At 54.9% G+C, this 26,257-nt stretch overlaps 2 protein-coding genes and 1 pseudogene across 5 annotated transcripts; 2 read left to right on the top strand and 1 right to left on the bottom strand.

Annotated features, from left to right (window-relative positions):
• The first annotated feature begins 2,028 nt into the window (after window positions 1-2,028).
• LOC309808444 (cyclin-dependent kinase 4-like) lies at window positions 2,029-3,455 on the top strand (annotated as a pseudogene). The gene has a single exon. The product of its transcript is annotated as a cyclin-dependent kinase 4-like (transcript).
• A 2,991-nt stretch (window positions 3,456-6,446) lies between these two features.
• Window positions 6,447-12,086, bottom strand: ZDHHC24 (zDHHC palmitoyltransferase 24). Of its 2 annotated transcripts, none has more exons than XM_082626654.1 (3): window positions 11,760-12,086; window positions 10,261-10,584; window positions 6,447-7,053 (listed from the first exon to the last, which is right to left on the bottom strand). In XM_082626654.1, exons 1-3 carry the CDS (start codon window positions 12,038-12,040, stop codon window positions 6,780-6,782), a joined length of 879 nt encoding a protein of 292 aa, XP_082482780.1. In that variant the 5' UTR covers window positions 12,041-12,086; the 3' UTR covers window positions 6,447-6,779. The 2 variants fall into 2 exon arrangements, with proteins under 2 accessions (XP_082482780.1, XP_082482781.1); XM_082626655.1 differs by having other exon boundaries at window positions 10,307-10,584.
• A 604-nt stretch (window positions 12,087-12,690) lies between these two features.
• Window positions 12,691-26,257, top strand: ACTN3 (actinin alpha 3). 2 transcript variants are annotated; one of them, XM_082626525.1, is made up of 21 exons: window positions 12,691-13,134; window positions 16,705-16,819; window positions 16,998-17,117; window positions 17,425-17,511; window positions 17,593-17,680; window positions 18,157-18,235; window positions 18,334-18,415; window positions 19,158-19,243; window positions 19,563-19,655; window positions 20,097-20,327; window positions 20,453-20,600; window positions 21,637-21,787; window positions 22,315-22,423; window positions 22,520-22,660; window positions 22,919-23,101; window positions 23,783-23,917; window positions 24,013-24,192; window positions 24,617-24,763; window positions 24,859-24,924; window positions 25,400-25,558; window positions 25,641-26,257. In XM_082626525.1, exons 1-21 carry the CDS (start codon window positions 12,985-12,987, stop codon window positions 25,797-25,799), a joined length of 2,709 nt encoding a protein of 902 aa, XP_082482651.1. In that variant the 5' UTR covers window positions 12,691-12,984; the 3' UTR covers window positions 25,800-26,257. The 2 variants fall into 2 exon arrangements, with proteins under 2 accessions (XP_082482651.1, XP_082482652.1); XM_082626526.1 differs by lacking the exon at window positions 22,919-23,101.

The raw sequence follows: 26,257 nt of genomic DNA, 5'->3' as shown, positions 1-26,257 counted from the left end.
CAAGAAACTGTGCATGATACCCAATGCCCTCACCAGTTAGAGCTCCAAGAAACTGTACATTAAGGATGAGGAGAGTGGTGCCTTTTTTTTTTTTTTAAGTATCTAAAAACATGTACCTACTGAGTACTATGGAATTCGGTAGTTTATAACAAGAAAACAGCCTCTCAGGAATTTCCTGGCAGTCTAGCAGTTAGGACTCGTGCTTTCACTGCAGCGGCCCGTGTTCAATCCCTGGTCAGGGAACTAAGATCCTGCAAGCCTCTCCCCATTCCCCAGTACTGCTCCCATGCTACAGTTCTCTTAGCTATTCTTTAAATATGTTTATGCTTAGACATTATTTCTTGGCTCCCTATCGTAATAGGTGAGGCTTATAGCTCTCTTGTGGGAGAACCCTGCCCTCTCCTTTTCTCCCCAGTTTTTAGGTAAATCCATACTCACTGTTTGGATTACTGTGTGAAAGTTATCTACTTACTACAGAGCCAAGAATTGGGCTATAATTACATTACCTTTTTTGTGTACTTATGTTTCATGGAGTTACTAATTGCCCTGTCTTCTTCATTTGCTTAGTTTTCTATATTATACCGATTGCTAATTCTTCCTCCTCCCAGTCTGACGGTTCCCCTTTTCTGTTCACTTCTGTTCATCCCCTGCCTAAGTGAATGCTGTTGGTTCTCTAGAACTGCAGCGAGCACTTCTCCTGGGAATTCTGTTTGCCATGTTCTGGGCTAGATTCCCTAATTCCTGGACCCCATGTCTTTTTTCATAATTCTTCCATTTTTGGTCAGGGAACTAAGATCCCACATGCTTCATGGCATGGCCAAATAACACTAATTTGAAAACAAAACTTGGGCTTCCCTGGTGGCATAACGGTTAGGAATCTGCCTGCCGATGCAGGGGACATGGGTTCGAGCCCTGATCTGAGAAGATCCCACATGCCACAGAGCAACTAAGCCCGTGTACCACAACTACTGAGCCTGCACACCTAGAGCCCGTGCTCTGCAACAAGAGAAGCCACCGCAGTGAGAAGCCCGCATGCTGCAATAAAGAGTAGCCCCCACTCGCCACAGCTAGAGAAAGCCCGTGGGCAGCAACAAAGACCCAACGCAGCCCAAAATAAATAAATAAATAATCAATCAATCAATTAATTAATTTTAAAAAACCTTAAAATGTAAGACAGCAAGAGTATATAAAATGAGCAGGCAAACTTGAAAAAGAACCAAACAACCTCTAGAAATGAAAAATAAAACATTTGACACATAAAACTCGATGAGTTGGTACAACCACTAAAAACAAACAAAAACCAAAAAAACTTCAATAGATTGGTTTGCAGTTGATGAAAGACTTAATTGGAAGATAGATTTGTGGAAATTATTCAGAATGCCAGAAACAGAGAAAATAGGAGCTATTAAGAGACAAGGAGGGGGACTTCCCTGGTGGTCCAGTGGCTAAGACTCTGTGCTCCCAATGCAGTGGCCTAGGTTCGATCCCTCGTCAGGGAACTGGATCCCACATGCCACAACTGAGAGTTTGCATGCTGCAACTAAAGATCCTGTGTGCTGCAACTAAGACCCGACACAGCCAAATAAATATGTTTTTAAAAAAGACAAGAAGGATGGAGTAGGAAGGTCCAATCAGTTCCAGTAGAGACAGAACATCTGAAGAGATGACTGAGAACTTTCTAGAACTGATGAAAGACATCAGTTCATAGAATGAAGAAACCTAAGGAATCCCATTTAGATAAATACAAAGAAAACCACACTTGGACACATCAGTAAAATGTAGAATACCAAAGACAAAAAAATCTTAAAAGCAGTTGGAGACAGAAAGTATCTTCAAAGGAACAGTAACAACAAAACAATGAAATAGATGACAGCTGACTTACAGCAACAATAAACACCAGAAGACAGAATAATATTTTCAGTATATTGACAGGAAATAACTATTAGCCTAGAATTCTACACCCAGCAAAAAATAAAAGGGTAAAAAACTAGCCAAGATAGGACAACAGCACAAAATAAAGGAGTAGAAATATATCCAAGGTCTATGGTCAGGCCCGTAGCGTCCAGCTGCCCTGGACTGAGCTCGAGTGTATGGTGCTGCAGGAACCAGCTCCGGGGCCCCGATAATGGGCCGCCCCCGCAGCTCCTCACGGGGTGAGGGTCTCCTCTGGTCTGAGAATGGCTACCCCTCGATATGAGCCAGTGGCTGAGATTGGTGTTGGTGCCTATGGGACGGTGTATAAGGCCCGTGATCCCCACAGTGGCCACTTTGTGGCCCTCAAGAGCGTAAGAGTCCCCAATGGAGGAGGTGCTGGAGGGGGCCTGCCCATCAGCACAGTCCGTGAGGTGGCTTTACTGTGGCGGCTGGAGGCTTTTGAGCATCCCAGTGTTGTGCGGCTGATGGACGTCTGTGCCACAGCCCAAACTGACCAGGAGACCAAAGTGACCCTGGTGTTGGAGCATGTGGACCAAGACCTAAGGACATATCTGGACAAGGCACCCCCGCCAGGCTTGCCAGTGGAGACCATTAAGGATCTGATGCGCCAGTTTCTAAGAGGCCTAGATTTCCTTCATGCCAACTGCATCGTTCATTGAGACCTGAAGCCAGAGAACATTCTGGTGACAAGTGGTGGGACAGTCAAGCTGGCCGACTTTGGCCCGGCCAGAATCTACAGCTACCAGATGCACTTACATCTGTGGTTGTTACACCCTGGTACCGTGCTCCAGAAGTTCTTTTGCAGTCTACATATGCAACACCTGTGGACATGTGGAGTGTTGGCTGTATCTTTGCAGAGATGTTTTGTCGAAAGCCTCTCTTCTGTGGAAACTCTGAAGCTGACCAGTTAGGCAAAATCTTTGACCTGATCGGACTGCCCCAAGAGGATGACTGGCCCCGAGATGTGTATCTACCCCGAGGAGCCTTTTCCCCCAGAGGGCCCCACCCTGTGCAGCCGGTGGTACCTGAGATGGAAGAGTCTGGAGCACAGCTGCTGCTGGAGATGCTGACTTTTAACCCACACAAGCGAATCTCTGCCTTCCGAGCCCTGCAGCACTCTTACCTACATAAGGCAGAAGGTAACCCAGAGTGAGCCATGGAATGGTTGCAACAGAACCAAGAGAAGAGAGGCCAACATTCCCCTTCCTTTGAACATTTGAGTGGAGAGCCCCCCACTAAGAAGGTGATCTCTGCCTTCATCTCTGAGGCTATGGAGACGACTCCAACTTTTTATAGAGAATATTTTGCTGCCTTAATGACATTCCCCTCCCACCCTCCTTTTGAGGCTTATCCTCCTCTTGCCCCCTCTGTGTCCTTACACCAAGGGGTATGTCCCTTGTTCCTCCCCTTCCCTATACCTTGATATTAGGATCCTTTTTTATACAGGAAAAACAACAAAACAAAACAAAAGAAATATATCCAAGAACGTTAATTACAATAGATAAAAATGACTAAATACTGGAACTTCCCTGACTGGCAGTCCAACGGTTAAGACTCTGTGCTTCCACTGCAAGGGGCACATGTTTGATCCCTGGTCAGGGAACTAAGATCCCACATGCTGTGTGGCGTGGCCAAAAAAAATTGACTGTACTTCAGTTATTAGAAGACAAAGATTTAAACAATCCATCTACAGGCCATTCTTAAGAGGCAGAGAATGAAAGTAAAAGAATCAAAACTCAACACACTTGGAATAGAAGGGAACTTTCTCAGCCTAATAAAAGTCATCTATTAAATAAAAAAACACAGCAAACATATTTTATGGTGAAATATTGAAATCATTCCCTCTATTGTGAGAAACAAGTCAAGGGCAGCCACCCTTTCTTCCACCCAGACAGAGAGGCAAGAAAAATAAGAGATAGTTCCCCGGTGGTCTAGTGGTTAGGATTCTGGGCTTTCACTGCCATGGCCTGGGTTCAATCCCTGGTCGGGGAACTGAGATCCTGTAAGCTGCGTGGCACAGCCAAAAAAAAGAAAAAGAAGAGATATAAAAATTAAAAAGGAAGAACAAAACTATCTTTTCATAGATATGATTATAAATACAGAAAACCCAGAAGAATTTTCAAGTAAATAAGTTTTAGATTTGCTGGACATAAGAAAATTATTTTCATAAACTATGCATGATAGCATCATAATATCAAATACATAAGAATAAATCTAACCAAAAAAGGCATGATCTTTATAAGAAAACATACATAACTTTATTGAAAACATTAAATGGAGAGATACACCGTGTTCACGAACTGAAAAATTGAATTTCATGTGGATGCTGATTTTCCCCAAACTGATCTATAGATTCAGTTGGGTTCCATTCACAATTTCAAGGGGGGTTTTTATTGGTGGAACTTGACAGGCTGATTCTAAAATTTATATGGAAGAGCAAGGGCCAAGTAGATCTTAGGAGATCGTATACAGGGGTAGATAAAATGATCAGTGGGACAAGAAAGAAAAATAAATTGTGGTATGTTCAATGGATCACTATACAGCAAGGAAAAGAAGTGCTCTACAGCCACACATTAATTTGGATAAATCTTAGAAACATAATATTGAAGGAAAAAGCAAATCACAGAAGAATAAACATTGTGTGGCTCCGTTCATATAAAATTCAAAAACATGCAAAACCAGTACAAACATATGTAATAAAATCACAGAGCAAAGCGAGGGGATGATTAAGACAGCACAGTGTTTCCTCTACCAGGGAGGGGCACAGCAGGGACCTCAAAGGAAATAGTATCCATTTCTTAAATGGGGGGGAGGGTGTTGTTTCTCTTTATTTTATAAATATTTCCTTGTATCTTTTCACTATAAAAAAAAACAACAAGAAAAGGTATTCTGGAGGGTGAGGGGTAAAGCAGTAGAGGAAACAGAAGTCTTCCAATGCTTATGTACGGCACAAAGTGACAGGTACACCAAGTTCCTAACAGAGTTAAAATATAGTAATAGGGCTTCCCTGGTGGTGCAGTGGTTGAGAGTCTGCCTGCCAGTGCAGGAGACATGGGTTCGAGCCCTGGTCTGGGAAGATCCCACATGCCGCGGAGCAACTGGGCCCGTGAGCCACAACTACTGAGCCTGCGCGTCTGGAGCCTGTGCTCCGCAACAAGAGAGGCCCGTGCACTGCGATGAAGAGTGGCTCCCGCTCGCTGCAACTAGAGAAAGCCCTCGCACAGAAACGAAGATCCAACACAGACAAAAATAAATAAATAAATTTATAAAAAAAAAAAAAAAAAAATATAGTAATAGAGCATGCTGTTTAGAAAAACAAAGAAGTCTTAGCAGCTCAAACCTTTGTGGGCATGGGCGGGGCCTGTCAGAAGGGTGGGCTTCTCTGCGGGTTCTTGGAAGGCAAGCCTGCCATGTCACTGAAGGACTACCCCGCTCCCCCAGCAGCACTTGTAGGTTTTCACTTAACTCCATTTTTGGTCCAGTCCCTCACCCCTACCCTCCCCAGGGCCCCCGGAGATGCAAAGCTTCTTCGAAAAGCCCCCGCCTCCACCCCAGCGGGGTAGCAAGGGGTCAGGTGGGTCCTGGGGGGCAGGGCAACCTAGCTGCTTCTCATAGAGGCCTTGAATCAGTCCCGTCCCTACTGTCAGCCCCAAACCTTGCCCTCCACAGTGAACCTCTCCAGGGCTCCTGGAGGCAATCGGGCTGCCTCTTGGCCCCTCCAAGAAGGGAACGCTTAATTTCAACTTCTAATTCTCTAAGAGAGTAAACGAGCCTCTATCCACTTTCCATCTTTCAGAATGTTATCAGGCTCTTTGGTCTAGTGCTGTCTCCCTCCTATTTTCTTTGTCTTTGTAAATTTACATCATTTTTAATTTCTTTACTATCATTTTAGATTTTAAGAGGAAACAAACTCACATGTTTAAACCTGCCACATTTAACTGGAAATGTCTATTTACTATATTTAAATAAAAGTGTTTAACAAGTAGCTCCTGAAGAGTCCAGAGAGGAGGAGCTTAGCAGTCTCAGCACCATCCAGCCAGCACAGATGCTTGAACACCCCCACCTGATTTCTCTGCCTTGATTTTTTCGGCTGTTCAAGGGTGAAGGAGAAAGCACAAAGATCTGGGTTCAAATCCGGACTCCTCCATTTACTACCCCGTGATCTTATCACATCAAATCTCAGAGCTTTATCACCTGCATAATTGCTGCCCAGTGCACTGGGTTAGCTGGAGAGAAGTTCACTGAAATTGTTGCTGTGAAATGTTCCTAACTTATTATAAAGCACTGAACCTGGGAAAGAACTCTGGACTCTCATACCCTGGAACACTACATTCTGCCTTAACCTGCTGGCCAGCCCCCACCCCCGGCCCCGCCCCAAGGCCGCAGGAGGCAGAGCCCTGGCTGCTCACACCCTCAGGCATTCTGTGGTTCCCAGGCCTGCCAATCAGAGGAACCAAAAACAGCAGCCCTGGAAACAGTGAAGGTCCAGAAACCCACAAAGACGGAGGGAGTCCAAGAACCAAGTGGGCACTTTATTAACCTGGCAAAGGGGCAGTTGGGCAGGCCGAGCAGCCCCCTGCCAGACCCTTCGCTGTACTCAGGGGCCACTGATAGAGGCAGAGCCGCAGGGCCCAAGCCCTGGACACTAGGAGTCCAAGCTGGGCAAGGGCAAGGCTAAGGGCGGGGCTGGAGTTGCCGAAAGCCGGCATCAAGTACCAGTGTACCAGCCTGCTGCCCCTTCTGAGGCTGGGGGTGGGCCTGAAATGAGTTGAGTCCCCTCTCCTGTTCCCCACTCCTCGTACAGCTCAGGCTCTTCCTGGAGTCAGGAAGCCATGAGTCCCACATCAGCTGTGGTCTGGAAGGTGATGCCGTCCCCCGGCAACGGGGAGGCCAGGAAGGGCCAGAGCCAGACAAGGACCCAGCGGGGCCCCAGGGCCGCCTGCAGGTTGTGGGAGAGGCCCAGGTCGTAAGAGTGCTGGCCCCGAGCCCACTCCCACGTGGTCTGGCCCCTCAGCAGCAACATCCCATGGAACAGCAGTCCAGCCCCGCACAACAGTGCACCCGCCACACACGTGTCGGTCACGAAGGCCAGCGCGAACTGTGCCAGAGACACTCTGCCTGCAAGGAGAGAGCAGAGAGGGTCAAGGGGAAGCAGCAAGCCCAGCTGTCCCAGAGCCCAGCTCCTGCCCTCCTCCCGTCCCCTACTCCACCATGAAGCAGGGCGCATTCCTCCGCTCAGCAAACACTGAGTTGTTGCTCCCTGGTCAACCCATGCCGGCTGATGGGAACACACTGGTGAAACGGGCAGACACAGCCCCCTGCCCTAGATGCGACTTTCACTCATGCATCACAAACTTGTGAGAACCTCCCATGAATACCAGGATGAATGGCAGGTAGCATGTCCGACCTCAGGGAGCTCACAGACAGACATTCAAGAGATCACATCTCAGTTACTTAATTACAGCTGTGATATGTGTGACAATGGCAAAGTACAGCATCTTGCATCATCTTGACCCGCAGAAGGTAGTAAGTATCAGGTGAACTAATGAACTACAAGATGCCGTGAAATGTTATGTCAAGCGAGAGAAGGCAGACACAAAAGGTTATGTATCGTATGATGCCATTTATATGAAATGTCCCAAACAGACAAATCCATAGAGACAGAAGATTAGTGGTTGCCAGGGGCTGAGGGCACTAGGGGGAAAGAGGGAGTGACTGCTTAATGGGTACTGGGGGCGATGAAAATGGTCTGGGATTAGACAGTGGTGATGGCTGCACAACACTGTGAATGTACTACATGCAACTGAATTGTGCAGCACTTGAAAATGGTTAAAATTATGAGTTTCATGTTATGTGAATGTTTTTTCAATAAAAAAAGAGAGCCTACTGGCGGGGAGATGACATGGAAACTTATTAAGAGGCTCAGGGAAATAAACTTCATCTATTTTGACAGTGATATTTTGGGTGATGCCTGAAGGTTCAGGAGGTGTTTGCTAAGTGAAGAGGGGAGAACACATTCTGTGTGAAGGTCCTGAGGCAGGATGGAGAGGTGCCTGCGAGACAAGTGAGTGGACAGTTCTGGAAGCTCAGGAGAGAAGCCCAGGCTGGATACACAGATTTGTGAGCGGTTGGTACCCAGGCGGTTCCGAGACCCGGCAGAGTGGGTAGGGAGATGAGAATGGCATCTCAACCTCAGCCAGGAAACCAGGTCCTTAGGGATCAGATATAGGGAAACCAGGAAGGAGGAAACCCCAAAGTACAAGCCGTTGGGGACGTCAAGCGTAGAGCCCTTTAAGGAGGCTGAAGGCCAGCAGTTTTATGAGGCTGAAAGGTCTCATAAGCAAGAAAAGAACACAGAAGGGTCCTCTGGGTTTTGTGGAGACAGAGGCCTGGGGACTGTGGCAGTCTCGGAGGACGGGTGGGGGCAGCAGCCAGTTTGGAGCAGGTGGAGGAATGGGTGGGAGGCAAGGAAAAGCAGCCTATAGCCCAGGCAAGTCCTTTGACTTGGCTGCTGATGGAAGAGCCAGAAGGCATGAGCTGGAAGAGGAGGACGTGGGGTGAAGAGAGGCTTTGTACCAGGTGGGAGAATCCGAAGGAAGCCAGTGGAGGGAGCCTGGAGTGAGGAGGAGAAGCGACCCATGGTGTGAGGGCTCCCAGCAGGGAGGAGGGGTCGGGCACCAGGAGAAGCTGGGGCAGAGAGCTTCTGCCTCCAGGACGGGACAGCCAATTCTGGACGTGCCATCTGATGTCTAATTTCCTCTGTGATGTATTTTCAGGAGAGGTTGGGGCTTGGAGGACAGGAAAGTGGGAAGATTTGAGCTGCAGCCATTAGGGGGAGGAAGTTTATGAGAAACCAGGGCAGCCAGGCACCGCTGAGGGCCTGTTGAGGTCAGCAGCCATGAACTTGACATGAAACTGACTGCCACATAGTACCAGGCGTCTCTGGCAGCTCTCTGCAGCCAAGGGCAGACACAGAGAAGCCAGGAAGGCACAGCAGAAGGAAGATGGAGCAAAAAGGCTTGAGATGAGATGCTGCAGAAGGCTGGTGGAAATGCGGGCGCTACGCTGGACCTGGGGTGGTGAAGGGGGAAGGTGCTGATGGACAGAAAGGTGAGGGCCAGGAGCTCCGGAGGGGGGTCGCGGAGCACAGAGTGAGAGATGGATAGGAGAGGCGGTGGGGGCAGAGAGAGGGGTGACATGGGGTGCTCTGGGAGGTGACACATTTTGGATTCTGACACGACTGGGGTGGGGATGTGGGAGTAGGGGAAGGGAGGAGGGGAGGAAAAGGTCAAGAAGCTGAGCAACTGGGGCCATTCACCCACGCTTTCAGATACCTATGCCTTCAGCAAGGCCCAGGGCTGAGAGGGAGACAAGGGGCCGGAGCCCAAGTCTTCAGTGACTGCGGGGAGTGAGTGGGAGACCGTGGATGACCGGCGGTTGGGGGCGTGCAGACAGGAGCAGCTGGAGGGCTTGAGTCTCAGTGGAGGCAGGGGGGTCATGAGGAGGGCAGAGGAGGGCTGCTCAGGAAGCCAGTGTGGGCACAGGAAGACCCTGACAGTCTCACTGGGCCTCCCAAGACCCCCCTGGGCTGCAGGGAGGGGGTCCTGGGGACAGAGCTGGGCTTGGATAGGATGAGGCGACAGAGCCACTACTCAGAGTGGTCAGGGAGTTCAGTAATTGCAGGACAAGGTTACAGAGAGGACCGTGGACAGGTCAGGAGGAAGGAGTCAGGGAAAAGAAAGCCCAAAGCATTCTGGGGGACAGAGAACAAAGTATAAAAAGCCAGTGGGGTTTCTACCTTGGGTGGTGTCAGAGGAAAGTGTCAACAAGAACACAGCCTCTCAATCAGTCTCCTGATTCAAAACATCCCCTCCTCACTTCCAAAGACTGGACCTTCCCCTGCCTGTAACTTTCACTGGCTCCCCACTGCCCAATCAAGTAAGGACCATCTCCTCACACACCATTCAAGGCCCTCCACCATCCAGTCCTCACTTACTGCCCTAGCCTTAATTCTCACAATTCCCATCAAATGCCTTCACTACTCCGTGCCCACCCTCCAAGCCTTTGTTCACACTGCTCCCCTAGCTCCGAATGCCCCCCATTTAGAATGCTCTCTCACCGTCCCATCCCCCTCTAGGTGAAATCCCACTAGTCTTTCCTCCCCTGATTCTCTCAGCCAGAACTCTGTACCTACGTTGAGGCCCTGTATTTTACCAGACCGCACACCCAAGTGAATACCAGGCTCCCTTCACCTCCCGTAATTGACATTGGGACTAGGTCCCCAGGGCACTGCCTGGAGAACCAGCCGGAAATCCCATCGCCTACCAGAATGGGCCTCTGCCTCTTTTTGGAGGCCTCCCCGGCCCCCCACCTGTGAGCAGCATGAGCCAGGGCAGCAGGAGGAGGGCGGCGGTGTGGAGGGGTGTGTGGGCTCGCAGCAGGGCTGACAGGGCAGGGCCCAGCAGCACAGAGACGTGCAGCAGGACGCCTGCGGCGTGAAGCAGCAGACACAGGAAGGGCCGGTAGTTGTGGAAGCCCACGCAGCGGCCCAGCAGGCGGCAGTGGTGGTCCCGGCGAAGGATGCAGATGCGGCAGGCAGAGCAATGCCCACTGCGCGGTGGCACCTGGCTTTGGCACTGGTAGCAGTAACTGCAGGGAAGGAACCACAGGGTCAGTTCCCCCAGCAGCTCTGAGTGCCCCATTTCATGCCCGGTCAGCCCCTGAGCCCATCCTGGGGAAGCAGGCACAGCCCCTGCCCCCTCTAAGCTTCAGGTTCTTCACAGGTAAATGCAGGCTAAACACCACTTCCCAGGCCCTTCCATTCCTGGCACAGCAGGTCTGAGGGCTCTTCCAGCTCTGAGAGCCCCAGTCCTGAGGCCTTTCTCTGGTCTCTAACATCCGGAAGCAAACTTCTCCTGTCCTCCACTGTTACCACCTCCGTCCAAGTCACCATGAGCTCCCCCATGGATTATTGCAACAGCCTCTTGCCTGGCTTCCCTGACTCCACCTTTGTCCCAACTGGTGTAGTCTCACCCCGGCAGCCAGACTGATCCTTTTAAAATCTAAGTCAGGGGAACTCCCTGGAGGTCCAGTGCTTAGGACTCCGCGCTTTCACTGCTGAGGGCCCAGGTTCGATCCCTGGCACGGCCAAGAAAAAAATAAATCAAGCAAGTAAAATCTAAGTCATGTCCCTCCTCTGCTCACAACCCTCCAATGGCTCTCCATTTCACTTCTAGTAAAAAGCAAAGTCTTCGAGGTCTTACAAGGTCTTTACGTCTCTGACTTCTCCCCCCTCACTCCACTGGGGCCACACTTGCTGTTCCTGGAACATGCTGGGCACACAAATGTCTCAGAGTCTTTGCATCATCTGTTCCCTCTGCCTGGAACATTCTTCCCCCAGATGACTGTGGCTAACTCTCCCCTCTCCTTCAAGTCTTTGCTCAAATGCCACCTTCTCAATGAGGCCTACCTTGACCACCCTATTTCAAACCGCACTTTGAGTCTCCTTTATCCTGCTCTCTCTGTTTCCTTACCACCAACACCTTCTAACATTCTACATTATTTTCTGATTTATTATGCCCGAAGTTTATCATCTGCCCCCTCCCTGAAATCAGGAATATGTTTTATTGTACCTCCAGTGCCTGGAACAGTACCTTGCACGTAGTAGGTACTCAAATATTTGTAAGTGGATGAATGATACTCCTTCTGCCGTCTGGTTCAAGCGGATCTTACTGTAAACTGGTTCTAACATCTTCAGGTCCTGAGGCCCTCCCCCTGCCCAAAGCTCCCACTTCTCCCCCCGCCAGATCCCGTGCCCCACTCACGCCCAGCCCTGGCCCAGACCACGGCCGGCCAGCATCACACCCCGGATGCTGGGGTCCGAGCGCAGGAAGAGCCCCACGTTGCCCAGTAGGTTGAGCAGCTGGAAGGTTGCCAGCGCAAGCTGCAAGGTCCGGGCCAAGGGTCCCAGTGGGGGCGGCCCGGGACCCAGTACCAGCACGTAAGCCAGCTCCAGGCCCACGGCCGCGGCCCACAGTGCGGTGAGCACAAGAGGAAGCCGCGCAGACACCGCCTCCGGGTTCCCCACAGCCCAGGGCTGCCCCATGGCCTGGACCCACTAGCGGTCGGATCCCGGGTACCCCGCCGCTTCCGTATTGGGGCGGGGAGAGTGGCAAACGGACGTCTGCTACGACCAATAGAAGCTCAGAAGCGGTGAGCGAGCGTTGAGGTTCACGGGGAGGGCCCGCAGATACGGAGATGTGATTGAACGGCCGAACGAGCCAAAGAGATGCTTGGAATCTCGTTGGCGCTAGAGCCGGTAGGGCAGCGCTGTTACAGCCCACCCTCGCAGGCCTCGCCCCTCCCGCAGAAGTCCCGCACGCTGGTCCCGCGGGCCAGCACTCCGGGAGGATTGAGTTGCAGCTTCGGTGGCGTGGGTGTTTCGCGGCTCAGCACATTCCCCCTCTCCCCCTATAATATCTCCCTCGCCCCGATATTAATAGCCCTGCTTCGGCCCATCCAGCTGGCTTGGAGCCCCTCCCCATGCTCTAGTGTCTCCCTTCATCACCCCAGAAAACATTCAAAACAGCTCGGCGCCTCGGTGTTTCTGACTGTGAAATGGGAATAGTGCTTCCTGTTTCCCACCAGCGCGGCACAGAAAAAGGGTCATGAGGAGGCCCAAAAGGTAGCTTCTAGAGCAGTCTGCAGCCACTATTATTATCGTCATCTTCGTTGTACACGTGAGGAAACAGACTCAGAGAGGGCCCGTGGCTTTCCCAAGAGTCACACAGCGCACAACCTGCGGAGCCGGAACGCGAACCCCGGATCTCCGCCACGGGGTACACCCCAGTGCCCCCAAATTCTGCAGTCTCCTAGCCTCAGGATAACCTGCTGCCTGGTCCCGACCCGAGTGGCCTCGTCCCCATCCGGCCCCTCCCTCCTCCCCCATATTTAGCAGGAATCCGATCCGGGGCTGGGCCGGGCGCTACTTAACGCGGCCCCCATGTTTTGGAGCGCGCCGAGCGGAGCGGAGCCGGGAGCCGGAGCGAGATGATGATGGTTATGCAGCCCGAGGGTCTGGGGACCGGGGAGGGGCCCTTCGCGGGCGGCGGCGGCAGGGGCGGCGAGTACATGGAACAGGAGGAGGACTGGGACCGTGACCTGTTGCTGGACCCGGCCTGGGAGAAGCAGCAGCGGAAAGTGAGTGTTAGCCCATTTCCTGATGGCAAAACTGAGGCCTGAGAAGCCAGGCGGTTTGTCCTTGGCATCTCAGCAGGTCAGGGGCAGAGCCTGTCTTAACCCTCAGTGCCACTTCCTCGCCCAGGCTCTGACCATCAGTCCTCTGCTGTCCCCCAGGGCCCGAAGAGAGGGCTGGAGACCCTCACGAGGCGTTTAGGAGGACAAGAAGAGTTTCTGGGGTCCCCACCCCACAGGGTTCATTCCCCTGGGCCCACTGCTCCACTTCTGCTAAGGAATATGGTTTGGGCAAAGCCCAGGAGATCCAAGTTCGGGGGTGTGGGTGGGATCGGGAAGAATGGTCTTTGTCTCCACAACCCCACTCTCTAGTGAAATATTCCCAGACCCCACCTGCGGACTTGCAGCCAGGCAGCTAGAGGACTTGGGAGTGTGGGGAAGGGGTAACCGTCCCAGACCCCTTCCCCACCCTCTCTGTGTTCTCTCCAGCGTGGTGTCCGTGGTCACTCTATCCCAACTGTCAAATGAGGAAACGGGGGCTGAGATAGGACCCAAATCATATGCTGTCAGAAATCAGGGCGCCCCGCAACCTGAGGGTCTTTGCCCATTGCTTGCCCCACCCCCATTCTTTCCCAAGATACCCCTCCTCACCCCAGGGGCCCTGAATCTGCTGAAAAGGCCACAAGGTCGGGGAGGAGGGGAGCCCTGGGTTCCCTTTCGTGGTAGGTAACCTGACTCTCTGGCCAGATGGACACTTCGTGCTGAGGCAGCACCTTGGAGAGCTGAGAGGGGCACATGGGCAGCTGCTGCCCAGGCCCAGCCTTGTAAGGCACTCGGGCCTCCCCTCCCCGATCTATTTTCACTCCCAGACTTTCCCAAGTGGAGGGGGCAGGACACCTGGGGACCCAAAAGAGAAAATGATCCAGGCTGGAGTGAGGAAACTTTGGGGACTGTGTCAGGACGGCAGTAGGAGTGTACCACGAGGTCATTAGACCCTGCTCAGCACTTGCCAACAGTGTATGAGTCCAGGAAAGGGCAGGGGAACAGGGGTGTTTGGTGGAATTCGCAGGATCTGAGAATCCCAGAATTTAGAATCAGAGCATTTCCGCTGGGTTAGTTGATAGGAGATGACCCCAGCGGCTGGGAGGCTCAGCTGACTCAGCTAGGGTGCCCGGGGTGACACATCTCCCCCCCAGGTTCCTCCTGCACCTGTCTCCAAGCAGGGCTGTGGTCCTTGGGTCCAGCAATCTCCCGGTGATGTCATCCCTGCCCCTGGCTCCAGCTGCCATCTGCTCTGCAACAACTCCTATTCCCCCCCACCCACCCACCCAGGCCTCTCCCAGATCCAGGTCCACATGCCCCTCATAAGATACAGGCTAGTCTGTAACTTGCTTTCATCACTTAAAATATCAGGAGAATCCTTCCAACCCAACTTACAGCCACCCCCCTCATTGACTCATTCAGTGATTGCATAGAGTAGACGCTATGTAAATTCATCAGCACCCCCTGCAGTTGGACATCCCGGTTGTTTCTCATCTAACATTGTTTATTACAATGTAATGAACATCTCTGTGCTCAGCTTTAGTCTCACCCCCATGCCTGCTTCTCCTCCATATCTTGAAGCACTCCTGCCTCCCCCACCTGATAACCGGGTCCTCTTTATTCAACCTCATTGCAAACATTCATTCGTTGTTTCTTAGGGAGGTCCTAGTATGTGCCAGGCACTGTTTTAGGTGCCAGCAATTCAGCAGGGGACAAAATTAAAGACATCGCCTCAGGGAGCTTATACTCTAGCAAGGACAAATGTTTCCATCTCATCCACTTGATCCTGCCCTGTCCCACTCACTGACACCCTTCCTCCCTCACCCTGGTCTCAGTCGGCACCTCCTCACTTCTCCCTTCTGCTCTGCCAAGCCATTTGTCTCCCCTCTGCAACCAGAACGAGTTTTCTAAAACACAGTGCTGCCCCTCCCCCTCCAGTGCCTGAAAGCTTTCCCTGTTGCCCTCAAGATCAAGTTCAGACTCCCTGGCTTAGCACTCAAGATTGTGCATGACCTGGCTTCTGCCGCCCCTCCGGCCTGCCTTTCACCACGTATGCCCCAACACCCCCAGAGCGGTGCCCAGATAGCTGTAACTCCGCAAACCTAGTAACTGTTTCTTATCGCCAAGCACTTGACCATGTGGCTGCCCCTGCCTGGGATGCCCTTGCCTGCCCTTCTCTGCCTGAGTAACTCCTGCTCTTCCATCACAGTTCTGATCAATTATTAACCTTCCCCAAGAGGTCCCCAACTTGATACGAAGAACTCCTCCCCTAGTCTCCCCAATACTAGTCTCTCCCAGCACTTCTCAGACCAACAGGACTCTTTGACTGAATGTGAGTTCCTTTAGGGCAAGGAGCAAATCTCATTAAAAGTCATGTTTGTCAAATGAAAGAATGCCCCTTCCTCCACCACGGAGGCCTCACCCAGTCCTGCCTTTCCTCCTGCCCTATCTCGACCCAGAGCATCTGAGACTCCAGGGCTGGAAGGAAGTCCAGAGAATCCAACTGCCCTCTCTTGTGCTCAGGGCCCCGTCAGTTTAGTGCTCAGTACCCACTTACACAGCGGAGGGAAAGAATTCCAAATGATTTCCAGGGCCACCTCCCTGGAGTATCTGCTTTGCGGTGGCGGGGGGATGCTCTCAATTCCAGAATCCTGCAAGGTCAGGGGAAGAAGGACCTGAGACATCACTGAGTCTGAACCCTTAATTGTGCAAATGGAGAGACTGAGCCCAAGACAGGTCAAGGGGCACATCCCAGGTCACAGAGAGTGAGTAGCTCAGCTGGGATTGGAGCCCAAGTATGGATTCCACCAAGGACTGCTGATGGCAGAGTCCAGGGCCTCGAGGCTTGGTAGGTTGGTAGAAACTTGTGCACCAAGCTCTAGGTCACTGCCATCCCCCAAAGACACACAGCCATATACCACCCCTCCCATCTCAGACAGAGGCTGAGGCGGAAGCACACTCTGGCCGGAGAGGGAGGGCAGTCTCCTCCAGAAACTAGGTCAGGCTGGGCCTGAGTGTCCAGCTGATCCTCTACAGCCTGCAGAAAGCTCTTGCAGCCTCATGGTCTGCTTGAAGGCCAGTTCACGACAGCCTTAAGAGGTCGGTGAGGCTGAGATAATAAAAACACAGGTGCACAGTCCCTCAGAGCCATCTGTGCTTCAACCCAGAATTTTTCAGATTTGAGGCAGTGTCACCCTGCACTGACCCTTGTGCCTCAGAGAGCCCCACACTTTGGAGTGTCTGCTTTACAGGTTTCTAAGTTCCCCTTCAGTGCTTGAGACTGGCACAAGCTGTTGTGCCAGCAGTGAGGCACCCCAAGTCCAAACTGGGACCTGAATGGGCCCCAGACCCCATTTCTCCTTTTCCAGGAGAATTAAATCTCAGAGAGGGACAGGGGCTGGCCCCAGATGCACAGCAAGTCAGTGGCTGAGCCGGTACTTGAATCCAGGGCCTTGGGCTCTGAGATCTGCCCTGACAGAGGAGCCAGGGCGCTGTCCTCAGCACTAGGGTCTGAGCACTGTCCTCTGCCCCCAGACCTTCACTGCCTGGTGCAACTCACACCTGCGCAAGGCTGGCACCCAGATCGAGAACATCGAGGAGGATTTCCGCAATGGCCTCAAACTCATGTTGCTCCTGGAGGTCATTTCAGGTGAGGGGTGCAAATCAGTGCACAGGGACCCCAGGACCCAGGGGAAAACCCAGAGAGCTGGGGGAGTGGTGGCATCAGAGTGCTGGAGGGGGATTGCTGAGGGAGGGGGAAGTTTGAGGACCATGTCTTCAGCTTCCTCTCATGACCTTTGACCCTTAACCTCTCCCCTCACACCCAGGAGAGAGGCTGCCCAGGCCAGACAAAGGCAAGATGCGCTTCCACAAGATCGCCAATGTCAACAAGGCCCTGGACTTCATTGCCAGCAAGGGGGTGAAGCTGGTGTCCATCGGTGCCGAAGGTGAGGCGGTGGCAGGAGGAGGCCTGGGCAGGGGCCGGAGGTGTGGTCCCTCATCTCAACAATGGGGATAACCGTGCGTGCCTCGCAGGAGGGACTGTCCGGAGTGAAGGTACCCAAAGTGCCAGCGCAGGACCTGGCGCCCAGTAGGTGTTCAGTGAATCATTTTGAAGGAAAATGATCGAGCACCTACCTACTAGGTGCCGGCCCTGGGCTGGGGACAAGGGCCAGAGGGCGGAGCAGGGGGAAGGGCAGCCAAGGCCTCGAGTGCCAGGTGGAGTGTGCCTCCACCCCCCCCACCCCCCCGCAGAGATTGTCGACGGGAACCTGAAGATGACCCTGGGCATGATCTGGACCATCATCCTTCGCTTCGCCATCCAGGACATCTCCGTGGAAGGTGAGCGGCAAGGAGGCAGGTAGGGTGAGAGGGCTGGCCCAAAGCACTCCCCAACCAACACTCACCCCCGTCCCTGCCCAGAAACCTCGGCCAAGGAGGGCTTGCTCCTGTGGTGTCAGCGGAAGACGGCACCGTACCGCAACGTCAATGTGCAGAACTTCCACACCAGGTCCGTCTGCCCATCAGCGTGTGGGACCTCAGCCGGGCTCTGGGCCCTGGCATAAGCCACAGAGCAGGAGAGGTCACAGCCAACTTCCTGCAACAGTGTCTGAAAATAGGAGGACTCGGTCAATGTTGAATCGAATCCAGGAGGGCAAGGGGGAAATTCCTGGAGGAGGGAGCACGGGAGACATCCCGGGAAGGGTGTTCCAGCCAGAGGGAACCTTGTGAGCAAAGACCTGGAGACCAAAAACATCTAGAAATTGGTGTAGCTTAAGCACAAGGATGTGAAGGAGCCATGATGAAGTTGGAGGAAATGGTCCCAGGTTGGCAATCAAGGGCCTTAAATGCCAAGCCAAGGAGTTTGGACTTTACTCCATTTTACAGATGAGGCCGTCCTGATAGGGGTGCTCCTGGGACGAGGGTAGGACAGGGCCACAGCTTGAACCCAGGCCTGATGCCCACACCCCCCTTCTCTCCGTGCAGCTGGAAGGATGGCCTGGCCCTCTGTGCTCTCATCCACCGGCACCGCCCCGACCTCATTGACTACGCCAAACTGCACAAGGTAGGCCTCTGCCACCCCCAGCCCCGACTCCCCAGTCTCTGCCCTCAGCTGACCTTCACCTCTCCCGCCCCCCCCCCCGCGCCCCGCACACCATCTAGGATGACCCCATCGGCAACCTGAACACTGCCTTCGAGGTGGCAGAGAAGTACCTGGACATCCCCAAGATGTTGGACGCCGAAGGTGAGAGTAAGCCTCGCCCGGGCGAGGACTCCCCTTACACACCAGTCGGCACGGTCCTATCTCCACACCTTTGCCCCTGCTTCTCCCTCCTCCTGGAATGCTCTGCCCCTCACCCTGCTCCCTGGGCAGAATCCTCCCTGCCAATAGGCCCCCTTCTCCAGGAGCCCGTATCCGGTCCCCTGTCCCTCTCCACCCAGTGGAACCAGGCTCTGCCGCCTCTGCCTTACATAATGGCTCCAGCTTCTACCCCCATCCCAGTAACCTCGGTCATCTGGCGGCATGATGGGCACCCATCCTGGGAGCTGCTCTCGGGTGGGTCCTGCCTCTTGTCCCTGTGCCCATAAAGGCTTTAGTCAGTTGAACCAGCAAACATTTTCTGGGAACCTACTGTGCCTGGTACCCTGGATGTGAACTTAGGAGAAAGACAGAGAGACAGACCAAGGTATGGGATGGTTAGAGACACCAGGCAGTGTGGACCGGCGCCTCATCTGGGCTACAGTGTCTGCTCACTCACCCACGCCCTCATGCTCTCCTCACTCCACAGAGGGGGAGGTTGCTAGGCCCTGGGGTGATCCGAGAGGGCTCCAGGGAAGAGCTGGGTTTGGGGCATCTGGCAGCTAGTGGCCATGACTAGATGTCTCTGCACCCTACCGTCCCGAGGGAACTCTCTGCCTGGGTGGGGACATGAGCCCACTCCCCACCCCTGGCTTCGGCCAGTCAACACCTCACTGCCGTCCTACAGACATCGTGAACACCCCAAAGCCCGATGAGAAGGCCGTCATGACCTACGTTTCCTGCTTCTACCACGCCTTCGCCGGGGCGGAGCAGGTAGGGGCTCAGCTGCTGCTGCCTGGGCTGGGCGTGTGGGCCCAGGGGCCCAAGCTTGGCGGCATCTCCATGTTTGGAGGTGCCAGGCCCCATGTGGGTGGGAGTGCCATTGTCCCAGCCGCACATACTCGATCCTTGGGGGAGCTCAGGCGCAGCGGCCTCTGGCCTGGGAACCCATCCTTACCCTACAAGATGTGCCCCCTCATCGTCTCTTCTGTTGCATGGGCCCAGGTGTGAAGGGTTTACAGAGGGAGGCTGGGTCGGGGGTGTCTGTGGCAGCTTGTTCTAACGCCAGCCCTTGTGCCCACTCTCACCACAGGCAGAGACAGCCGCCAACAGGATTTGCAAGGTGCTGGCCGTGAACCAGGAGAACGAGAAGCTGATGGAGGAGTACGAGAAGCTGGCCAGTGAGGTGAGGCTGGGGCTGAGAGGACCTCCCCCTCTCCCCTACCTGTGCTCTCCCAACCCAGCTGAGCCCTGGCCTGGACCTGCAGAGCCTCCTTCTCCTCAGAGTAGCCGTGGCCTCTCCCAGCCTCCTCCTGCCATCTTTACCCACCCCCTGCCCCCTTCCGCCCACCCAGGCTCCTGTCATTCACTCATCATCCATCCAGTTACTCGTTCATTTCTCCATTCACTCATCTTTAGGCAGTCTCCTGGCCCTTTGTGCTTTGCCGACCTACACTGGTCCCTGGACTCAGAAGTTAACCATCCTGCTCCTGCCCTGACGAGCGGGGACCCCCACTCTGCTTGAGGCCCGAGCTTCTGGCCACAGCTTGGGTGTGGGTGGAGAGGGGTGGGCGAGGTGTGCAGGCCCACTCAGCGCTCTCTGCTCTGCCCCTGCCTGGCCCCGCAGCTGCTGGAATGGATCCGCCGCACCGTGCCGTGGCTGGAGAACCGCTTGGGCGAGCCCAGCATGAACGCCATGCAGCGCAAGCTGGAGGACTTCCGGGACTACCGGCGCCTGCACAAGCCGCCCCGCGTGCAGGAGAAGTGCCAGCTGGAGATCAACTTCAACACATTGCAAACCAAGCTGCGGCTTAGCCACCGGCCCGCCTTCATGCCATCTGAGGGCAAGATGGTCTCGGTGAGCCAGGCCAGGGGAGATGGTGACCCCGGCCCTGCCCACATCCTCCGGGTGACCTTGGACTCTCTGTCTCCATCTGTATAATGGGTGAACTGTGATGGCGGGCACCTCTGCCTGCCCCACAGGACATCGCCAACGCATGGCGGGGGCTGGAGCAAGCGGAGAAGGGCTACGAAGACTGGCTGCTCTCGGAGATCCGGCGCCTGGAGCGGCTGCAGCACCTGGCAGAGAAGTTCCAGCAGAAGGCCTCCCTGCACGAAGCCTGGACCCGGGGTAGGTACCTCCGGGGCCTGATTCTGTCCTGGGGTGGAGACTGGTCGGGGGTAGGTGTTCTGCAAGGAAGCTGGAGATCTGTTTTCTAGTCCCACCCTGACTTGCTGTGCAGTCAAGTCACTGCCCCTTTTTGGGGCACAGCTTCTTTATCTGTAAACTCAGGCCCCTAACTTTCTCCTGGCTCTGGTCTTCTGTAGGTCTGCTCTGATTAATTTGTCATTTAGCACTTTATTTGTGTATGTGGCACGTATCCAAAGGTGAGTCCCCCCCAACATCACTTACATTATACCCAAAGTATACTGATGCCAAAATATTGCATGAATCAAATATATCACTGGGTGAAAACATTCGCTCTGTATTCTATCAAGGATTTTAATCCTATAACTGAATGAGTCCTGCTTAAAAAAATAATGAACACTAATAATGGATTATGGACATATTGAATAGCAGTGGTTTGACAGCATAATTCCTTAAATATACGGCCATTTATGTGATCCTGACAGGTCTTTGAACTTCTAAACCTCAGTTACCTTCTCTGCAAAATGCAGAGGCACTCAGTAAATGGTTGCTGCTGCAATGACTGTGACCGTGCTCTTATTGGCATAATTATGGTAACTGTCATTCTCAAAGCACTTTTACATTCATTATTCATTCATCCAACAAATATTCATAGAGAGTCTACCAAGTGCCAGGCACTGGGTAAGCAAAGGAGAATGGATCAAGGGCTCACTGGGTTCACAGAGTCATTGGAAAGCACTTTGCGACCGAATAATACCAAAAGCGTACCAAGGGCCACCCCAAATCGTGCAGGGTCAAGGGACCCTGACATCACTCACGGGCCGTGCCCTGGAACAGGAGCTTCACTTAACTGTATCACATTAGTGTCTCAGAGCAAACCCCGAGGGTAGGCTCGGCAGTTGTGATCACCTACATTTCACAGATGAGGACCCTCCATGGTCACACAGCCCGGCTTGGACCCCCTGCTCCTGTCGCGGCTGCTGCTGTGGTGACCTGAGCCGGGCCTCTCTCCGAGCAGGGAAGGAGGAGATGCTGAGCCAGCGGGACTATGAGTCGGCTTCGCTGCAGGAGGTGCGGGCGCTGCTGCGGCGCCACGAGGCCTTTGAGAGTGACCTGGCGGCGCACCAGGACCGCGTGGAACACATCGCTGCGCTGGCCCAGGAGCTCAAGTAGGCGCGGATTGCTGCCGGGCAGCCCGGGGTGACCACGCCCCTACCTGGCCCCCACCCCCTCTCCCCGCTCCCATAGCCCTCCAGACCTTTTGCTTTCCCTGCCTCGGTACCCACGTCCTTCCCCGTCACCACTTACTCTGCCCTCCTGTAACCCTCTCCCCATCTCCGGACCCCGCTCTGCTATCCATGTTCTTCCCACACTGGCGCTCGACGTGCCCCCAAACCTGGCGGCTCCTTTCAGCTTCAGGCAGGCCCAATCCTCACCAGCAGCCTGGGCCTTGTGCCACCTCTTGGAAACCGGCCCCCGAAACTCCAGGCCCTGCCCCTCTAGGGACTGAGGACCCCCTTCTCCCGGGAATGCGCTGGGAAGCCCCTGCGCTAGGAAAGCCCCGCTTCGCCCCCACCTCCCCTGGCTCCCTTATGCCTTCACCACCACTGTGCCCAGGTTCCAGCCCCCGGAGGGCAGTCAGGAAGGAATCTGGGCTGGAGTCTGGCACCAAAGTTGCCCCCCTTCCCGCCCCCAGTGAGCTAGACTACCACGAGGCGGCCTCGGTGAACAGCCGCTGCCAGGCCATCTGCGACCAGTGGGACAACCTGGGCACGTTGACCCAGAAGAGGCGGGATGCGCTAGAGGTGAGGCTGGGGGCCAGGGAGGTGGAGTCTGGACACTGGAGGAGGTGAGAGGGCCTGCTGGGCAGGCTGCTGACTGGCCATCCCTGTGGCCCCTAGCGGATGGAGAAGCTCCTAGAGACCATCGGCCAGCTGCAGCTGGAGTTTGCTCGGCGGGTAGCACCCTTCAACAACTGGCTGGACGGCGCCGTGGAGGACCTGCAGGACGTGTGGCTGGTGCACTCAGTGGAGGAGACCCAGGTGGGCACAGGGGTTCCAGGTGTGGGGCGGTTGGATGGGATGACAGGGAAGCGGCCTGTTTCTGTCAGCTACCCCTTGGGGCTCCTGGGGAATGGGGGACCAGAGAAGAACACCAGTTCCCGAGTGCTGGGAGACGGAAGGCCTGGGTTCTCCTGCCAGTGCTGCCCTGGCCCCACTGGATGGCCCGGAGCACGCTGCTAACCTTCGTTGCTGCGGGAAGTAGGGGCGCTGGTTGATGCTTCCTGCCTGCCCTCCCAGAGCCTGGTGACAGCACACGAGCAGTTCAAGGCAACGTTGCCCGAGGCCGACCGAGAGAGGGGAGCCATCCTGGGCATCCAGGGTGAGATCCAGAAGATCTGCCAAACATACGGGCTGCGGCCCAGCTCCGCCAACCCCTACATCGCCCTCAGCCCGCAGGACATCAACACCAAGTGGGAAATGGTCAGTGCCGCCTGTGGCCTTTCCCTGCCTCCCCCTGCTCAGATGCATTCTAACCACCCTGATCTGTAAAATGGCCGTAACAGCAGCATTTTCCTGTGAGGCGTGATTTTTTCTTTCTTTTTTTTTTGGCTGTGTTGGGTCTTCGTTGCTGCACACAGGCTTTCTCTAGTTGCAGCGAGCGGGGGCTGCTCTTCGTTGTGGTGCACAGGCTTCTCTTTGAGGCGGCTTCTCTTGTTGTGGAGCGCGGGCTCTAGGCAGGCGGGCTTTAGTAGTTGTGGCTCGCGGGCTCTAGAGCGCAGACTCAGTAGCTGTGGTGCACATGGGCTTAGTTGCTCCGTGGCATGTGTGATCTTCCCGGACCAGGGCTCGAACCTGTGTCCCTTGCATCGGCAGGCAGATTCTTAACCACTGCGCCACCAGGGAAGCCCTTGTCAGGCCTGATTGAAGCAGAATTAGATCTGGTGTGTGGACATCCTTTATAAAACAATCTAAGTTCATGAAGAATGATGTCATGGGCCCCATTTTGCAGACGAGGAAACGAGCCTAGAGAGGCTGAGTGCTCAGAGCTTGCCCCCCACAGAGCCCTGAGGCCTTGGCTCAGAGCGGCGGGAGCAGTGTGAGGGGCTGGAACCCATCTCCCACTCCCAGAGCTGCCCCTGGCACAACCAGCCTCCCTCCCAGGTCCGAAAGCTGGTACCCAGCCGTGACCAGACGCTGCAGGAGGAGCTGACAAGGCAACAGGTGAACGAGAGGCTCCGGCGGCAGTTTGCAGCCCAGGCCAATGCCGTCGGGCCCTGGATCCAGGGGAAGGTGGAGGTAAGGCTGGGATCATGGAGCCAGCCCGGGAGAGTAGGGCCAGGGCTGGGCCACCGGGAGCTGGGAGCCCTCATTCTGCCTGGCTCCCCCTGCAGGAAGTGGGGCGCCTGGCAGCGGGAATGGCCGGCTCTCTGGAGGAGCACATGGCGGGGCTGCGGCAGCAGGAGCAGAACATCATCAACTACAAGAGCAACATCGACCAGCTGGAGGGTGACCACCAGCTGCTGCAGGAGAACCTGGTGTTCGACAATAAGCACACCGTCTACAGCATGGAGGTGGGATCACACCCGCTCAGGACAGAGGGGAGGCAGCACTGGCTGGGGAAGCCTGGGGCGGCCACAGCTGGACACAGCACATCTGCCCCAGGGGTTCCCCAGTTCAGCATGGCCAGGTCCCCCAATGTACTTGTGGGGATACTGAGACCCAGCGAGTGAAAGTGACCTGGCCAGTCACAGAGCAGTCTAAACCCAGGCCTGGATTGGCCATGGCTGGTTGATCAATACGTAATACGTAATAAATCATCAAACTTTAAGGCAGGAAGGGCCACTGGACGTCACTCTGTGGGACCTCCAGATGGGGACAGAGGCCCAGCAAGGGGGAGGACTTGCCCAGGGTCAATACAGTGAATTGGGGGTGGAGCCAGACCTAGTGGCCAGGCACTGGCCACCCACTGACCCAGCCTGTCTTCTGCTTTCCCAGCACATCCGTGTGGGCTGGGAGCAGCTGCTCACCTCCATTGCCCGCACCATCAACGAGGTGGAGAACCAGATACTGACCCGAGACGCCAAGGGCCTGAGCCAGGAGCAGCTCAACGAGTTCCGGGCATCCTTCAACCACTTTGACCGGGTAAGCGGGGGCTTAGCCCTGTGCGGTGGTGGCCTTAGGGGCAGCGTGGGGGCGGGTGCTGGGGACTGAGCCTGACGTCTGCTCCCTCACTACAGAAGCGGAATGGCATGATGGAGCCCGACGACTTCCGGGCCTGCCTCATCTCCATGGGCTACGACCTGGTGAGTGTCCCCCAGCCGCGTCCCAGCCGTCCCACCTGTGCCTGTGTCCCTCCCACCTCACACACGACCTCATTTCCTCCTCACCCACCCGCTGGGGCTGGGGAGAATTACCCCATTTCACACAGGGGCTACCAAAGGCTCAGAGAGGTAAATTAACTTGCCCAAAGACACTAGATTTGGACCTTGTTCTGTGTGACTCCAAAGCCTGAGCTTGCAACGTTTCTGCATCACAGCAACAGCACTACAGAGGCCCAGGAAAAGGTCAGGACCGACGGGCAGCAGGGGGCACTGCCGCGGGCAGGAAGCAGAGCACAGCCTAGCAGAAAGGATTTCCCAGACCTAGAGCTAAGGCTGCAGCGGATGGTCTATGGAGAAAGGGGGCACCTTGTCACTGGAGCTGTCAGGCCAGGGGGACACCAGGAGCCCTCCTGGCTTAAGCACCCCCGGGCACGGTGCCCGGCCTCTAACCCTGCAGGGGGAAGTGGAGTTTGCTCGAATCATGACCATGGTGGACCCCAACGCAGCCGGGGTCGTGACCTTCCAGGCCTTCATCGACTTCATGACCCGAGAGACAGCCGAGACCGACACGGCTGAGCAGGTTGTGGCCTCGTTCAAGATCCTGGCGGGAGACAAGGTGAGTCCCTGGCGGTGCAGGGGGCTGGCGGGCAGGGGCAGGGAACAGGACCTGTGGGCCCTCAATCCCTCTTCTTCCCCAGAACTACATCACGCCTGAGGAGCTGCGGCAGGAACTCCCAGCGGAGCAGGCCGAGTACTGCATCCGCCGCATGGCGCTCTACAAGGGGGCCGGGGCTCCAGCTGGAGCCCTGGACTATGTGGCCTTCTCCAGTGCCCTCTACGGGGAAAGCGACCTCTGACCTTGACCCCTGAGCTTCTCTATGCAAGTCCGAAGAGAGGGTGCTTCCTCTGGCTGATCCCATCCATCCCTCGGAGCAAGGGCCCTTGAGAATGACCAGCCAAGTGTTTCTCAATAAAAAGCCATAGTGGGGTTTCCCTGGTGGCGCAGTGGTTGAGAGTCCACCTGCTGATGCAGGGTACACGGGTTCGTGCCCCGGTCCAGGAAGATCCCACATGCCATGGAGAGGCTGGGCCCGTGAGCCATGGCTGCTGAGCCTGCGCGTCCGGAGCCTGTGCTCCGCAACGGGAGAGGCCACAACAGTGAGAGGCCTGCGTACCGCAAAAAAAAAAAAAAAAAAAAAAAAAGCCATAGTGGGCCCCTCTCCATCTCCTGGGCAGGACCAGTTGCCTGACCTTGACCCTCCTCCAGTGGTCCCCACCACCCCTCCTTGCCCTCAGGGTCCAACATTCACACCAC

This window comes from Mesoplodon mirus, assembly GCF_964341445.2.
Source record: "Mesoplodon mirus genome assembly, chromosome: 7".
In the NCBI taxonomy this organism is placed as follows: domain Eukaryota; kingdom Metazoa; phylum Chordata; class Mammalia; order Artiodactyla; family Ziphiidae; genus Mesoplodon; species Mesoplodon mirus.
Note: the sequence above shows the minus strand (reverse complement) of the source record. Positions and strands in the feature narration are given on the sequence as shown.